General features: G+C 43.7%; 4 protein-coding genes across 4 annotated transcripts; 3 read left to right on the top strand and 1 right to left on the bottom strand.

The window, feature by feature from the left end:
* The first annotated feature begins 649 nt into the window (after positions 1–649).
* On the top strand, positions 650–1,316 carry LOC115767277 (glycine-rich cell wall structural protein 1.8). Its single transcript, XM_030711508.1, has one exon. It carries the CDS (start codon positions 705–707, stop codon positions 1,314–1,316), a length of 612 nt encoding a protein of 203 aa, XP_030567368.1. The 5' UTR covers positions 650–704.
* Positions 1,317–3,992: 2,676 nt separating this feature from the next.
* LOC115767306 (serine, glycine and glutamine-rich protein) lies at positions 3,993–5,720 on the top strand. Its single transcript, XM_030711543.1, has one exon. The coding sequence runs from the start codon at positions 4,598–4,600 to the stop codon at positions 5,585–5,587; it is 990 nt and encodes a 329-aa protein (XP_030567403.1). The 5' UTR covers positions 3,993–4,597; the 3' UTR covers positions 5,588–5,720.
* Positions 5,721–9,012: 3,292 nt separating this feature from the next.
* Positions 9,013–9,555, bottom strand: LOC115767276. The gene has a single exon (XM_030711507.1). The coding sequence runs from the start codon at positions 9,553–9,555 to the stop codon at positions 9,013–9,015; it is 543 nt and encodes a 180-aa protein (XP_030567367.1).
* A 3,372-nt stretch (positions 9,556–12,927) lies between these two features.
* On the top strand, positions 12,928–14,866 carry LOC115767316 (vitellogenin-1). Its single transcript, XM_030711556.1, has 2 exons — positions 12,928–13,384; positions 13,968–14,866. The coding sequence occupies exons 1-2, from the start codon at positions 12,935–12,937 to the stop codon at positions 14,658–14,660; spliced, it is 1,143 nt and encodes a 380-aa protein (XP_030567416.1). The 5' UTR covers positions 12,928–12,934; the 3' UTR covers positions 14,661–14,866.
* The last annotated feature ends 1,635 nt before the right edge of the window (positions 14,867–16,501 follow it).

Here is a 16,501-nt window from a genome sequence, read left to right as displayed (position 1 = left end):
TCATAATTGTGATCGATAATTAGGAGCTGATGTTTGCTTCATCTATTTGTTAATAAAGAGCGACTTCATATAGATCTTGTGCAGGAGTGCATATAGAATTAAGCAGCTGTGCAAATGCAAACAATTGGGAAGCGTGTGTGTCCAGCTGATCAAGTATTTGTATGATCGCCGCTCATTAGATCCCATTATGCATGGCCCGAAACTTCCTCAATGGGAAAGCGAAAGTGTTAATGCCATTTAACGCCCATTGACAATTACAATGGACGCATTCTCCACAGGTTTGCGCCAAAGATGAGCGCATCGAAGCTATTTTTTGTTCGTTTTTCGTTTTGCCTTTAACTTTTCGGGCTATTAAGTGGGGGTTCCGGCTTGGGTTCTAAGGGTGAGCACCGCGTGTCAGTTAACCACAACTAAACAAATTGACTTTGACATGTTTGCAGCATTTGGTGCTGAGGTTGCGTTCGGTTGAGTCTGTTGCTCATCAAGCAATTCACACGTTTGACCAATGTCCGCCAAAAGGGCAACAGGGGTGCCAGAACAATAGGCGGGCATTGTGCCCGCCCTCAAACGTGTTGGCTATAAATGCCCGACGGCGGTCAGCAAAGTTCAACAGTCAGCCGGCACAAGGTGTCCAGTCAAGAGCAGATTAAGCCAGCAGCAGAGCAACATTCGTGGATAAACTCAGCGTCGACTCCGGAAACAACATGAAGATCTATGCTCTAACTTTGCCCGTGCTACTGGCGGCCAGTCTGTTGGCGCCCGGCGAGGCGACCTTCAGCAAGCTGGGCCTGGTGCTGGGCGGCGCTGGCGGCGGCTATGGCGCTGCCTATCCATATGCGGGCGCCGGATACGGCGGCGGCTACGGCGGAGGCTATGGTGGAGGCTACGGCGGCGGCTACGGCTATGGCAATGAGAATGTGGTCAAGGTGATCAAGGTATCGGTGCTGCCAAGCGGTGGCTATGGAGGCGCAGGCTATGGCGCCGGCTATGGCGCTGGCTATGGCGGCGGTTATGGCGGCGGCTTTGGAGGCGGCCTTGGCGGCGGCTATGGCGCTGGTTACGGCAGTGGTGGCTTTGTTGGCGCTGCGCCAGCCATATCCACATCGGCAGTGGTCACGCCCGTGGTCACGTCTGTGGCCACGCCGGTTATTGCCGGCGGCGCTGGCTATGTGGGCGGCGGCGGCTTTGGCGGTGGTTATGCAGGCGGCGCACCGCTGCCGGCTTCTTATGGCTTTGGCGCTGGCTACGGTGCCGGCGGCGGCTTTGGACTTGGATTCGGTGCGCCTGCTGCCTTGGGCGGTGGCGGCTGGTGCTAGAAAACGACTTGTTTATATTTTCTTAAATATATACTAAATTTTTTTTTTTTTAACTTTAAACGAATGTAATATAAAAAGAAAGAACTTTGTAATAAATTAAATATGTGAAGCGAGCCATGTAAAGTAGATTTTATGCGTAGCATTTTGTAAGACGATATTTGTTGGCGATACGCGCGCAATTGAGTTTCGTAATGCGTCGATTATCAAATCTCTGGGCCAACAATACGCCCAAGCCCAAGATGTGCCACAATGCGTTGACCTTCAACATGAATGGGCGGGCGAGAAATGAAATTGAGAGTAGACGCTAGACGATAGACGCCCGGCACAGCAGCACCAGCAGCATCGCACTCAATGTGGACACATTCACTTAGCTCACAATAGTCAAATGGTAATGAAGTGCCAAGCGAGCATAGCCAAACCCAAACCCAAACTAAAACCCAACAAAAAAAAAATAAAATAAAATAAAAAGTGGCCCAAGAATAAAGTACGCAACTTGGCTACAAATTGCCTCAAGTCTTTGCTGCGGCTTAAAACTTGAAACTCGGCAATGTGTAAATTGGCTATGATTTCATATTTGCCAAGTTCGGCAAATGACAGAGCTGTTTAAAAGCCACAAGCTGAACGCTAACTGAACGCTTTCAAATAGCCAAACTTCTAGTTGGGCTTTTTCTTTTCTAATGGAATAACTCCTATATTTGCCTAGATCCGCTGCAGTCCGGGGTGGAATATTTTTAGAAACTTTCTGGAAACGAACGGGTTTGAATAGAGTTTATTATTTGTATTTCTTACTATGAGCCAAACTTTAAAGCTAAGCAGAGCCAAGCAAACGAAACGTATTTTGATTTATATATTATTTGGTTTAAAATAAATAGCTTAAAATGGAAATTTTTCATAACAATTTTAAAAAGATTCGAACCGAAAGCTGAGCTCATGGATGTTTCAAATCGAACCACGGAAAATTTGTATGTGCCCTGGTTTTATACAATCATTTGAAATGTATGCATTAAGTTTAGCTATAAAATGAAAGATACCTGAGCTGTATACACCATTTTAGAAGCTACTTGTACAGTTGGGGACTTTTGCATTTACATCTTAAGAGATTTACTTAGAGACAGGATTTCGATATCGATTCTTATCGATTGATTGAAAAACGGGAAAGTTGGAAAGTTTTTGATCATCGGAAACAAACTCAAACTGCACAGGCAATAGGACGACTTACGTCGAAGTCTTCAGCTCTTATAGGTTCTGCGGCTCGATGCGTTCACACAAACGGACGGACAGAGGGACACACATTCAGGCGGGCAGACAGACAGACAGACAGACAGACGGACATGGCTGGATTGACTCGGCTATAGATGCTGTTCAAGAATATATATACTTTATGGGTTCGCAGATGCTTCTTCAGGGTATAAAAAGCTCTCTTTTTAAAGTATTATTCAAAATAGAAGCTTTTTATTTATAAACTCAGCCCGTAAATAAAAGCAATAAAATGTGTTGGTTTTGGCAGATTTTAATTTCTCATATCTCAGTCGCTATATCATAATGTCTGTCAGCTCTATCTCAGTGCTCGTTTCCACTAATAACTGCGATTAACTAAGCCAGGTCCATGCTTTAGTTATGCAACTTCTGTGAACTGAGCTAAAAATAAAACCTGTTGATTTCTGAAGCTTGTTAAAGTTATGAAAATGTTGCACGAGTCGCATAGAACCCAGCGGCATCTGTTGTAAAATTGTTATGCCAATCGATTTGCATACACGTTTTGGCCAAAAACGAGCCGCCAGCTGAACGTAACTAATGGGCCTTAGGCCCGGGTCCATGGTAGAGCCAAGCGCGCCCTTTATGAGATGCGAACGTGGCTTACATTTGAGACCTGACTTAACTTTCAGTTGACTTGGGATCTGTTTGCACAGCGTTCTGCTCGCTCGGTTAGCACAAAGAGTCACAATTTAGCCAGAGCCATAGCCAAAACCCGAGCTGAAGCCAAAGCGGCAGCTACGTGCAGCCAGGCCCAAGATCTAGCCTAAATGAACGGCAATATGAGCGTGAGCATGAGTGCGGGCTCCTCTGTATACACAACGCACAGAGATATAGACGAGTGTGTACGGGTATGTATGTGGATACATGTGTGCACTGCTCAAAAATATACATACGAACATATATATTTATATTGCTTGCAATTGGGTGCCAGGGGAAAATCCTAATCAAGCGTGAAATGCAAATAAAACGTTTATTGCTCATATAAAAAAACAAAATAAATTTGTATTAAAAATGAATAGAAAAAATGATTTGAGGGTTGATCAAACTTTGTTATTTTCGTTAGAAAAAAAGCAGAAAAAAATATGAAATTATTAATTACTAGAACAAAGTAAATACAATTTAAAGAAAATAAGAAAAATTGACAAAAGAAAGTTTTCAACTTGCAAAAGCTCTTAAGCATATTGTACATACTTTTAATGCTATCAATCTCTATCAGGAATCGAACCCAGAAAGTACACTGCAATCTAAAAAATATATATATATAGATAATAATAAATTTGCTTTTGGGTTTATTCTAGTTGCCCTATAGAATGCATTATTATTTTATGTATTGATACATATTAAATATCTATTTTAAGCTTAAAAAAGTTAGATAATATCTATATATAGATGCATTTTAATGTCGCTTATTTCTTTCAGTGTAATGGCATTTTGGGAATTACCTGCGCTTCTTGCGAATCGTTTTGACGGCTGACGGCAAACCAAGTTTATTTGCGCAGAGAGGTGAGAAAATATCTCAGTTTATGGTTAAGTAGTTGAGTTGACAGACAGTCAGACAGACACAGAGACAGATAGCTGGATAGCTAATATAGTTACATACATAGAGATAGCTATATGGATGGATGGATGGATGGCTGGCTGGATGAATGATTGTATGGATAGCCAGTTAGCTGGGGACGCGCCTTAGTTTTTGCCGCTTTGGTGTGGCCCATAAGTAACTATTTATGAATTAAGCAAACAGCTTGATGAGCTCCAAAGTGTCGCTGCTCTGGCTGCTGCTGCCGACGTTGACGTCGTCTGCCGATCGGGTCCAGCGTAAAGCATAAGATTTGTATTATTAGAACTACACACACACACACGCACACAATAGCCAGCTTGAGGTAAGGGACAGCGACTCAGTCGCGACGCCGGCTGCTGGCGTTGGCCTATAAATTTGTGCGTATCGCCATCTGGGGACATCAGTTGAGTTTTGTCTAGTCCAGGCAGTAGACGCAACCCCCCCAATAGTGCGCATTCCATTGAAGATGAAGCTCTTCGCTTGTATTGCTGTTGCCCTGCTGGCGCTCGGCACGCCCGCCCAAGCCTTCCTGGGCGCCAAGTTGGCTTTGCTCAGGGCCATTAGCGGCGGTGGCGGCAGCGGCGGCGGCGGCGGCGGCTATGGCGGTGGCGGCTATGGCAGCGGCGGCTACTCGGGTGGCTACAACCAGGGCTACTACACACAGCCCAGCCGTCCGGTGTACAACAACTATGGCGGCGGCTATAGCAGCAGCGGCAGCAGCAGCGCCAGCAGCTACGGCGGCGGCTATGGTGGCGGCTATGGCGGCGGATATGGCGGTGGCTACGGCGGCGGCAACGAGCAGGTCATCAAGGTCATCAAAGTGGTGGAGCAGCCCCAGAGCTTTGCTCGTTCCAGCGGCGGCTACGGTGGCGGCTACGGTGGCGGCTATGGCGGCGGTTATGGCGGCGGCTATGGCGGCAGCAGCAGCTATGCCAATGCGGGCAGTTACTCCAGCGCCGTTTCTCAGGCTCCTGCTGTGACCTACAGCGCACCGGCACCAGCTCCAGTTCCAGTTACATACGCGGCACCAGCGCCAGTTACCTACTCGGTGCCCGCACCACAGCCCGCTCCGATTTCCTACTCAGTGCCCGCACCCCAGCCCGCTCCAATTACCTACTCAGTGCCCGCACCGCAGCCCGTGGTGCGTGTGCTGCCAGCGCCGGCGCCCGCTCCAATTACCTACTCGGTACCCGCGCCGCAGCCCGTGGTGCGTGTGCCCGCACCCCAGCAGTACGTGAAGACCATCAAGGTAATTGTCGATGAGGACAACAGCGGCATCAACCGTGTGCCCAGCCCAGTCTATGGCGCACCCGCGCCTGCAGTCTCCAGCTGGAGCAACGCTGGTGCATCGGCAGGAGCCTACAGCAACGATGGCTGGCAGAACGCTGGCTCCGGCTACAACAATGGCGGCTGGAAGAGCGGCGGCATCTGGGAGAAACTGGCGGCCGGCTGCTAAGCTTGGCGGCAATCCCTAAACTCTCCTTCCCCAATCTCCCTCCCAAACGGACTTGTTAAACTATCTAGCCAACGATCTGTGCACCTAAACTTACTCAACTGTTTATAACTTTTTGTTTTTTTTTTTTGTTTAGTTTTAAATACAAACGTCGCATACTTTTTCTCCCAATTTGTTTGTTTTCCTGTATTCGATCCAATGCTGTTTTTTTTTGGCCAGAATAAAAAGTCAGCTTATTGTGTAATATCCTCAATGAACGCTTTTCAAATAGCCGCAAATTGTTTTGACCTTATATGGTTATATAATCGAGAACTTGAATCACAGCCGTTGTCTCCCAAGATGATTTTTCTTTTTTTTTTCCGGGGTTTTTTTTTTGTTATTTCGGGGTTTTTTTATTTTTTGGTCTTTGGGCCATGGGCGAGCTCGCGGTGTTCTACATACGTATAGACAACACTTTAAACATATCAGACAATTTATCACCTAACTGCTAAATGTGATCAACTGCGGATGCTAACTAAGCTGCCAAGCTGCCAATGACAATGACGTCCAGCTGAATGGGACAGTTGCGGGCCGTGCCTAGTGCCATTTCGACATAGATCATGGCAATGTCTATAAATAAAATTGAAACGTCAAAGTTGAATTATTTTTCTAGCCTGTTGAAATCCGAGCAATTGAACAAGATATAAGCAATATATGATATGCGGTGTCTGGACGAATATACGAAAGGCTCCGGTAACAAATATAAAAAATGTATTTGAAATATCTTGTTATAAGATCAATATTTATCGATAAGGAAATATATTAACAATATATGATATGCGATGGAAAATTAATCCAAATCCAGCATCGATATTTATCGATCAGGATATGATACGATGATTATGATGCTTCAGCTTTAAAAATAAGTTACTTTTACAAATGTTTTTATATACCAAATCACATGGCTCTAGCTTTAAAACTTAGTTTAGCTTAGGAGGAAATGTGGGAAGTTTCCAAAAAGTGAAATAGTTTTAATATGTATGATATTCTCGAATCTACATACCAAGCTTAGTATAGATAGCTCTGGTACTTTTTGAGTTGTTTTAAAAGCCATGTCTCGGAGCTGGCATATATCGATAGTATCGAATTTCATAAATCGATATGTATCGATATTGAACAATGTCATGCAAATGAGAGATATCGTAAACAGAAACGATCATATATAATTTCAAGTATCTGGCTAGTCTCTGAGATCAATGCGTTATTCCAAACGGACGGATATAGCCAGAGCTTCCTGATAAGGGAATCGCGAATGTTTTCTTTTGCCTGTTACAACTATTCGCGCAAAATATTATACATAGCAGATTGGAATGGTTAAACAGTATATTGCAATTACAAATTTTGTTGAGTGTGTTTTAACGTTCACTCACGTCCATCAATTTTAAAAACGATTATATTTTGTTTAAAGTTTGCCATGTTCGGTAAACGCTTCAGTGGCTAAATACGATGCATATTGGGGTTACGAACGGCAGCATTGCTATCGCACTGGAGCCAGGATTGCACGAATTGACACTTAAACGGACGCACTAGATCCACGGGCATCGCTACTCTTAATGTTCTCCATCGTTTGTGCTGCATGCGGGTGAAGGCATATTTGAAATAGGAACGGACTGCGGCAATTATTCTCTACATACCGCTTGAATAATTCGAGAATTTTTCTCTTTTTTTTTGGTTTTCCAAAATCAGAATATTGAAAATTTTTAGAAATATACGTGCCTATGTGTATTAGAATCGAAGTGAGTATGAAAACTTGAAATGTATACAAAAACATTTTAATGAGCTGGACAGCTGGCTCAAGGAGTACTCAACTTTCCAATAAGTTGTCCTTTTTAATCATCTTTGAAGAGCTTTACTTCTATGATAATAATAATATGGGAAAGTATTAAACATGTCTACAAAAATATTTATATCAAACAGAAGTCAAACTTTTTTTAACGAATTAATTTAATTTTTGTTTATTTAATTTGATTTGTGTGTTAATTAAATTCATTTTTTAATTTACATCTGCCCGTTCTACTGAAAATATTGCAAGCCGTAAATATTTTCATATAGAAATTGCGGGCTAAATTTGATCTATACCCAAAATTGTCATCCACTAAACAATTTTGGCATATTTCTTATGCACACAAAAGTAATTTTTATTTTGTATCATATTTGAAAGAGAAAGTAGTACTGTTTGCTTTGGGGTTCACCCATTTTTTGGGTAACTGGAACCTTGATTCAAGGTTCAGTTCATATTAAGAATATAAATTTAAATTTCTTCTGGATTGCAGCCTTGCTTGGGCATGTTTTATTAATTATCCTATAATACTTTATAGCAACCACAATAAATATTTAATGTACTATTAAAATGCATGATATTTATAAAGTCGTCATACTAAACTATACCATATATTCTATTTAATATGCCTCCTATGCGACTATTTGGCCGGAAATAAAGCTTTTGTATGGCCATAAGGGTATTTGATCTTCGGCATGTCGAAGATGGCGCTGTTTTCGTGTTTTATATATAATTAAGATTCTAATTTTTTCTGGTATTTTACGTTGCCAATCGTACTCCATCCAGGGCATTTGTCAGTCGTATATTCTATATTTTGATTGTCACTCGACCTTTGTTATTGGCTTTCAAGCGATTTGTTATTGGCATGTTTGTTAGGCAGCCACTTGTAAGCTAGTATCTGGAATTCTCACGAGCTGATCAGCGTTCGCGAGCGTTGGGGGGCTGGTGCAGACAGAAGATGTCAACGCTGGGACCCCAATGGGCGTTCAGCCAAGACGCGACACATCCGCTGAGCAAACATATAAATAACATTTGATTTTCTTTGGCTGACAGTTGCCTGTGGACACCATGTGTAAGCGTGGCGGTTACTTGATGCGAATGCTTCTATTGCTGGCGCTGGCGTCAGGCGAAGCCCTGCCCCACCAGAAGCCGCAGCAGCAGCAGCAATCGCCGCAGCGAATAGGCAGCGATGGCCAGCACCTGGGCAATGGTGCGTATGCGCAACGCACGAATCGTAATAAATTCTCATTTGTGTTTGTTACACATGTCCACAGACTATGGCCCGATAATGCACATCAGCTCCGCCGTGCTGCAGCTGGTGCCCGATGAACTAACGCATTTGGAGCTCTCAGGCGGCAGCGGCGGCTCCTTCCACCCATACCTTCATGGAGCGGAACCGCGTCTTACTGTCAGCGATAATCTGGACTTTCAGGCGCACAGTCCGCAACGTGTACAGTCCCATGGGCGCTAGACAGGATGACCAGGATACGCACACATACACATATGACAAACTTAGCTGATTTATTGAAAAAAAAAGATATATGTATATATATATTGGGTGGAAAAAAAAAAATTTAGCTAGTAGAAACGGCGTCTATCTATCACAGGCTTAGTGCGAATCGAGCTGGTGCTCGAGCACATGCTGCTGATGTTCCAGCTCGAGCTGCTGCTCGATGTGCTGCTCCTCTAGCTGGTGTTCCAGCTGGTGTTGCTCGTGCTCCTGCCTATCCTTGAACTCGTAGAGCGTACTGTAGCTGAAGGCGCCCTTGCCGTGATCAATGCCGGGCACCGGCTGCTCGTCATGATGTTGCTCCAGGTCCAGCTCCAGCTCCGGTTCCGGCTCGTAGTGGTGTTCATGATGTTCGCTAGCCTCGGCATATTCGACGCCCGCATCGCTGCTGCCATAGTCCGCCGGAAAACTGTGCTCACTCAAGTGCTCACCCAGGGCGCCCAGCTGCTCATGATCCGCATGGACACTACTGGCGCCCAGATCCAGCTTGGCCAATGCCTCGCCGCCGCTCAAGGCACCCGCATAGCTGCCCAGCAGTCCAGCCGAATGGACGCCAGCTGCCAGCTCGCCGCCAATGTAGCCCGCCTGACCGCTCAGTGCCTGGGCCAGCAAGAGGATCAGTTTAAGACGCCAGTTGAACATGTTGACTGTGGATTGTCTGAAGCTTTTGTGTTTGTGGTTACCGACGCGGCGAAATGGTGCAAGTCAACTATTTTCTTTTCGGCAAGAGCTCTGGCATTTATACGCTAGCTTTTGGCACACATTTTCCTGCATTTGCCAGCTGCAGCAACAACAACAATAACATGAACAACAACAGCAACAGCAACAATATTGAGCTATGCTTTTGTTTGGCTTGGCTGGGCCATCCATGTTGCAATGGACATCTGCCGACGATGACGATGACGACGACGTCGACGGTGGCAACGAGGCGGCCGCTTAGCTGCAGCTGATAATTTTGTGCACTTATTGTGCAGATTACGTATACGCCAGCGCGGACAACGCGGCCAGCGCAGTCGGCTCGGGCAGCTCACCCAGCCGGCCAGCAATTGAGCCAAGCCAAGCTAAGCCAAGCCAAGCCAAGCCAAGCCAGCCGGCTGACCATTGAATAGCCGCAATTATAGGAGGCGCCGACACCAACCTCAACGCCACCGCAGCAGCTGTTGCAATGTGCGTATACGTAATATTTGCGGCTGGCCCCAGTTCTATGCAGGCGCGCAGCCGCACAGGCGCGCTGGCTTGCATAATCGAATCATCGTCTTTATTTTTCTTTTTGCCTGCTGTCTATGCTGATCTTTTCAAGGCACCATCGATGCGGAAGCAGCCGCAGCAGCAGCAACCACAAGCCTGCACACGACCAACTCGCACTCACACGCCAAGTGGCAGCTAATTGAGTTGATCAACAAAACGGAAACGGATGGCCAAGAGCGTAAAATAGCTATACAGCAATGCCAGTGACGAGGGTAGCTCGAGCCATGCTGAGCGTGAGTCCAAGAAATATATGGAAAAGTAAGAGTATTCGATGTGCTTGTGATGCAACCTGTGCAAATACCAAATGCCACGCATTCGAGCGGCGGCAACAACTACCTTTGGGGTGGCAATTAAAAGCGTTAGCAGAGCGACCAAAATGCAGTCGCACACAGACACACACACACATACAAATGCAATTGCAACAACCAAAACAACAACAACACAGACACACCGCGAGCCTAAACGTTAGTTGAATACTCCCAACAATGCGCGCTCACTTGCCACATGTATCTCAAAGATTGCAGAAGTCACAATGGCAGAAATAACAGATACACATGCATGGCCACAGATACATATACATATGTATCTTTGTACTCTTTATCTTTAATGTGGCTGGCAAACAATTTGCCATTGCCAAAGAAAATGTGCGAATTATTAGTATTTGAGTTTTTTTTATTTGAATATTGTGTGTAGCCTGTGCAAGAATAGACTTAAAATGTTTTGTTATCATTATTATTATTATCACTATTATTTTAAATGAAAACAGATTAGAACAAAATGTAAGCCAGCTGGCAATATTTTTATTTCAATGTCCCAGACATGAGACTGAGGACAATATTGCCCAATCTCTGCCTCCCTCTTTAAATATATATTCTCTTCTATACAAAACCCTTACGCAGCAATTAGTAAATTATAAATGTGGAAAAGTGCGATATCATAAACCATTGAATGCTGGTGGATGCTCGAATAACTGATATAGATTCCCTTTAATCCGATATGAATATGAATCATATTTCATGTTTTGTTTACTCTTTATTCAAATCAAATGTTTTTAGAGCGCACACACAAACAGAATATGATTTGGTGTACTCATAAAATTAAAATAAATTATTGCAAAACATTTCTCGTTATTAAAAAGCACTTTGAACTATATGAATAAGAATTGTATGCGCATAAGGTGTTATAAATACATAGTGAATAATAGTTATTAATTCAAATAAATTATATGTAAATAATTTACTTTTAATATGCCGGTAATCGAGACTCACGAAATTGCAATGCACAAAACACTCGCTGGCTGCTTAAATTAGGTGAAGCGAATACAAGTGAATACAAGTGAATACATGGTGAGTGTTATAATTAGCTTGCACCTTTATTCATCAAATCTTTTGACACGTTGCCAGTGTTACAGCTACAAGCAACCACTTACCGTTGCCAGTGCGGCCAGCGGCTGTTGCTGCTAGCGTGCCAGCAACAGCAGCAACAACTAGTCACAACAGCAACAGCAGCAGCAACAGCAACAATTATAATAGCAGCAAGTCAAGCGGGGCAGTGGGGCGCCCCACAAAATTTTTGCGCACACAAATTACCAATGTAATAAGTTGTTGTGGTTGTTGTTATTGCAGTTGTCGTTGTTGTTGTCGCTGTCGCTCTTGCTGTTGTTGCTACTGATTGCTGCGCGTACACCCACAAGCACTGCAACAACAGTAGCAACCGCCGCCAATGAGTTACTTTGTTATTAATTCGCATTTCGTTGGAAGCATTTCCTAACGCAAATACTTCAATTTTATACCCTAAGCTGAAGAAAAGGGTATGACATTTTTGTGCAAGTGTACGTAACAGGCAGCAGCAGCAAGTATATATATGTATATATACATATTCATAATCAGTACGACGATCAGTACTGACCTTCTGTCCGTTTATCTGTCGCCTGTCCGTCCGCTGATCGCGTACCATGCACAGTACAAGCTTTTAATCGAAACTGATAGATTTTAGTTTAAGTAGATACTTCATTTAATAAAGTGTACACAGATTTCGAATCTCTCACTTTTTTAATACCAACCTCCTTTCCACCTTAAATTGAAAAAAACTATATAACTATATTACACATAAATATATATACATATATATTTGCCTGCCACCCTTAAGTCCTGGAACTATAATGAGGATCGGACAATAAGCAACGATATATTTAAGAGTGCATGTCCTGTGGAGTAGAGCCAAGTGGAAGCAAGCGTGCCGGTGTGCTTGTGTATATATACATATGTATATAGATGCATGTATTGAAGGCAGCTAGAGTGTTTATAACACCAGTTCGCCTCTGGTTGGAGGGTGTCGTCTGGTCGAGCACTCCCGACTTAAGCACTTTTACTTGCTTCTTGTTCGTTGCTGCCTTTATTATAATTTGTTTTTTCTTTGGCCAAGTCGGGAGCACCCACAATGAGTTGCAGCAATGGGCCAGTAGCTGAGCTGGGAGTGAACTGATCGCTGATCGGTGATCGTTGATCGGGTATCGGGGATCGCTGATTGCGGAGCGTTGGGCAAGCGTTTAGACAATTAGATTTGTGTTGGGCTGGCTATTAAACAGCTGGGCACGAGATGTGTGCCCATTGTAACTGGAGCAGCTGATTAAGCGAAATTCTCATGCAGAAGACCAGAGACTGAGGGCTGTTGTGTGGCATTGATAAATATTAACATAATCGCTTGACCCATTGTCAAGGGCTATAAAAGGGTGTGCCGCTGGCGTAGCTAACAACAGTCGTCCCCTAACAGAATGACGCCCTTGGCTTGGTTATTACCGCTGCTCGTCACGCTGGGCGTGGCTAGTGGGCAGAATGCAACTGGTGCGGCCAGAAGGAGTCCGGCGGCCCTGCGCTTGCAGCTGAACCAGCTGCAGAATCAGCTGCGCGGCTTGGTATTCGGACTGCCGCTGGATATCAGCATCTCAACACTTACGTACATCTGCAGCACCATCATGGATCTGGGCCTGGTGCAGCCGAAAATCATACCAGATATGTCGCTCATGAGCTTCCAGCTGCGTCCTGATGCCTGCACCAATGTTAGCATACCACTCACCCAGGCCAGGGAGCTCTGGAATACGACGGGCTTCCATCAGGACAGACCCACAGTCATCTTCATTACCGGCTGGGGCTCAACCATCGATCGCTCGAACAGCGGGCCTGTGGCCAAGGCATATGCCTGTCGCAATGACTCCAACTTTGTGGTGAGTTCATCTTTTTGTGTGAACTGCTAAATGAACTGGTTCAATTTCAAGGCTGTTCTTTTGCTTTGAATAAGAACGAAAAGTAGTCAAAAGTAAACTTCGTAAGCAATGCTCTTTATAATGATCTTTAGGTAGAAATACTTTCTTTCGATTCAAAAATGAACCGGTTCTTCAGTAGATTAAGTAGATGTATCTTCAATTCAAAAATGAACCAGCTCATAAGTTAAAATTTTAACTTTTTGCGAAATTTCGTTCATATAAAAGTTCATTGTTTACCTTTTGATTGGTTTCCCATAATACTCCGATCGAATTACGTCCAAATTGTAAGCGACCTGCATTAGGCAATTATTTTGAAGATTTAGTTGCAAGCCCAGTGAATAGAAGTCGCTGGTTCGACTTGTATTCCCTGCCTGTTTGGTAGCCTGGTCTCACATACATATTCCTAAGCTCAGGTTTTGGCTCATAGCAAGACTTGTCTACTGTTCTACTGAAAATATTGCAAGATACCGCCGAACTAGCTGAAGCTTGAGCTCACAAAGAAAACCGTTCTAGATTTTAAAATTATGTAAATACCCTTGGACAGGTGCTGGATGCAGCCAACTTTATAACTACCCTGTACAGTTGGTCGGCGCTCAACACGGAGGCCATTGGGCTCTATGTGGCCCAGGCGCTGCTTCAGCTGGATCGCGAATATGTGGAGACGAGCGTGCACGTGATAGGTCACAGCTTGGGCGCCCAGATAGCAGGCTCTACGGGTCGCAACTACAAGTTGTTAACGGGCGGATCGATGCTGACGCGCGTCACCGGCCTGGATCCGGCGAATCCGTGTTTCTACGATGGCAACGAGCTGACGGGCGTGCGCAGCGGCGACGCCAAATATGTGGACACCATACTCTCCAATCCGGGCATTGCCGGCACTGCCGATAGCACTGGCGACGGCAGCTTCTTTGTGCAGGGCTTGGCCCAACTCAAGAGCGGCTGCTCGGGTGTGAACGCAGCGAGCTGCTCGCATCAGCGCGCCGTTGATTATTACGTGGAGTCTGTGTATCCAACTAATACGGGTAACTTTTTGGGCAGACGCTGTGAAAACTATGTGGATCTATGGACAGGCAGAACCTGCAGCAACACCAACCCAGCCATAATGGGTTATGCGGCCACCGATCTGGGCACGTTCTATGTGGATGCAAATGCAGCTGAGCCCTATGGCACGCATGCCAACCCGGAGACCTTTACGTCCGCCCAAAGCACTTGCGGCACTTGCGATGCTGAGTCGTAAAGGTGTCTAAAGCATTTTAAAATATATAATTTTGTTCTCTCTTTTTTTTTTCCATATGTATCCAACTATAAGCGATAACCAAATGAATGAATATTAAACAAAAAAGGTGCACATTATCTGAATATTGTTTTTAAAATGTTCTGTAATTTATTAAAGAAATGTAACTATTTAGAAGCTAGCTCAAAGTAATTTTAGGCTATTTTATATTGCTACCTGGAAATAATAAGAAGTGCGCTCTGACCTTCGCAAAACTATTTTTCAGTTTATTTACACTTGCTTAGGTTATGGCATAAAGTATATTTGGGACACGGGACCTGAAAATACCTAAATAATATTTAACACAAAGGTATTATGTTTTCATGCGAAACGTAGATGTTCACTAAATAGATTTATGAGCTCTATTTAAAATAATATAGAATAGTTGAGGGTTTAAGAGGACTCGACTCATAAGGGAAAAAGAGTGTATTAAAGTGCTGTCCGTCTGTCTGCTCCTCTATCCATTTGAACTCGAATGCCGCCTTCTAACTAGAAATTTCTTATACACAAGACTGTAGTCAGTCCTTCAAGATCCTTTCTAAGGACACGACCACGCACACAAAAGTTGATCAAATCAAAATGTTTAATTAAAATAAAATATATTAATTTGCTGTATATTAATATATACTTATAAGTTAAATATTAGTTAAGCATCAAAATACAAAATTTCAATTTCAGTTCAATTAGTTGCGACTTTACAGTCGGTCAAAGGGATTTAGATTGTAAGTCCAATTAAACGTTGTGATTGTGTTTTTAACATTATTTGCTGCATAACCAGAAATAGAAACAAATAAATCGACAGATGTTAATATAAGCGAGATCAAATGGAACCCGTCAATTGCATATCATACATAAATTTTTGATAATTCGTTTTGATTTCAAGCACTTAGCAATGGGAAACACCAGATCATGCAAATGTTTTGCAACCCAAACGAACGAATACCCTGCCATAATTACTCATATGTCGCCTATTAAAATAAAAGTTCAATTTGAATTCAAATACTGCGCCCAACTTTAACAGATTTGCAAAGCACTTGAGCTTAACAATTTTTTAAATTTATTTACTGAACTCTGACTAGAACTTTAGGCTGGGCTCTTTATGCTCATCAGCTTTCGGGAATTCGGGAGGGCGCTGATGTCAACCGGTTCTTTGTGACGTCTGTGTTCGGGGCACTCCAAATGAGGCGGCGGTCGTACGTCTGCAGCATAGTAATAGATGCGGAATACCCCCATTAATATGGGATACTCGTAGATAGCGCATAATAAAGCATATACCCTAGCGATTGTGGAGTAACAACGATATTGTCGCGAAGGTTGCCCACTCTCGTAAAAGCTCTGATATTTTGTCACTTTTGTTTATTCGCAATCAGCGTATTATTTCAGATTTGAACACTCGAGACGAGTCGAGGTGAATGAGTATGCTATAGACTTTATACTAAGAGGAACAGTTCTGATTGAAAATGAATTCAGTTAAGAATTGCAATACAGGAATATGAGGGGCATATTTTCGATATATTTCATAAGTTCGCTGGGAGCTCGTCGTCGGTTAACCAGAGAGCGACAACTGCTTCGATTCGGATTGAGATTTAAAACAATTTGTATTTAAATTAAATGCATTTCGACAGGGGAAGTGCAGCCTAAGGCGAGTGGCAAGTGGCGAGTGTGCGAGTGAATGTTACTATTGAATCTAATTAAGAGACAAGTGCACCTTATCTGATTACTGTGATGCGAATGAAATACATCTATATGGTCACACGACTTGAATTGTTGTTTACTCGTACCGCACTCTTCCCATTCACTCTCTC

This window comes from Drosophila novamexicana, unplaced genomic scaffold, assembly GCF_003285875.2.
Source record: "Drosophila novamexicana strain 15010-1031.04,08,12 unplaced genomic scaffold, DnovRS2.1 tig00001361-arrow-arrow-pilon, whole genome shotgun sequence".
Taxonomy (NCBI): Eukaryota; Metazoa; Arthropoda; class Insecta; order Diptera; family Drosophilidae; genus Drosophila; species Drosophila novamexicana.
The sequence above is the reverse complement of the archived record's forward strand: the minus strand, read 5'-3'. Positions and strand labels throughout refer to the sequence as shown.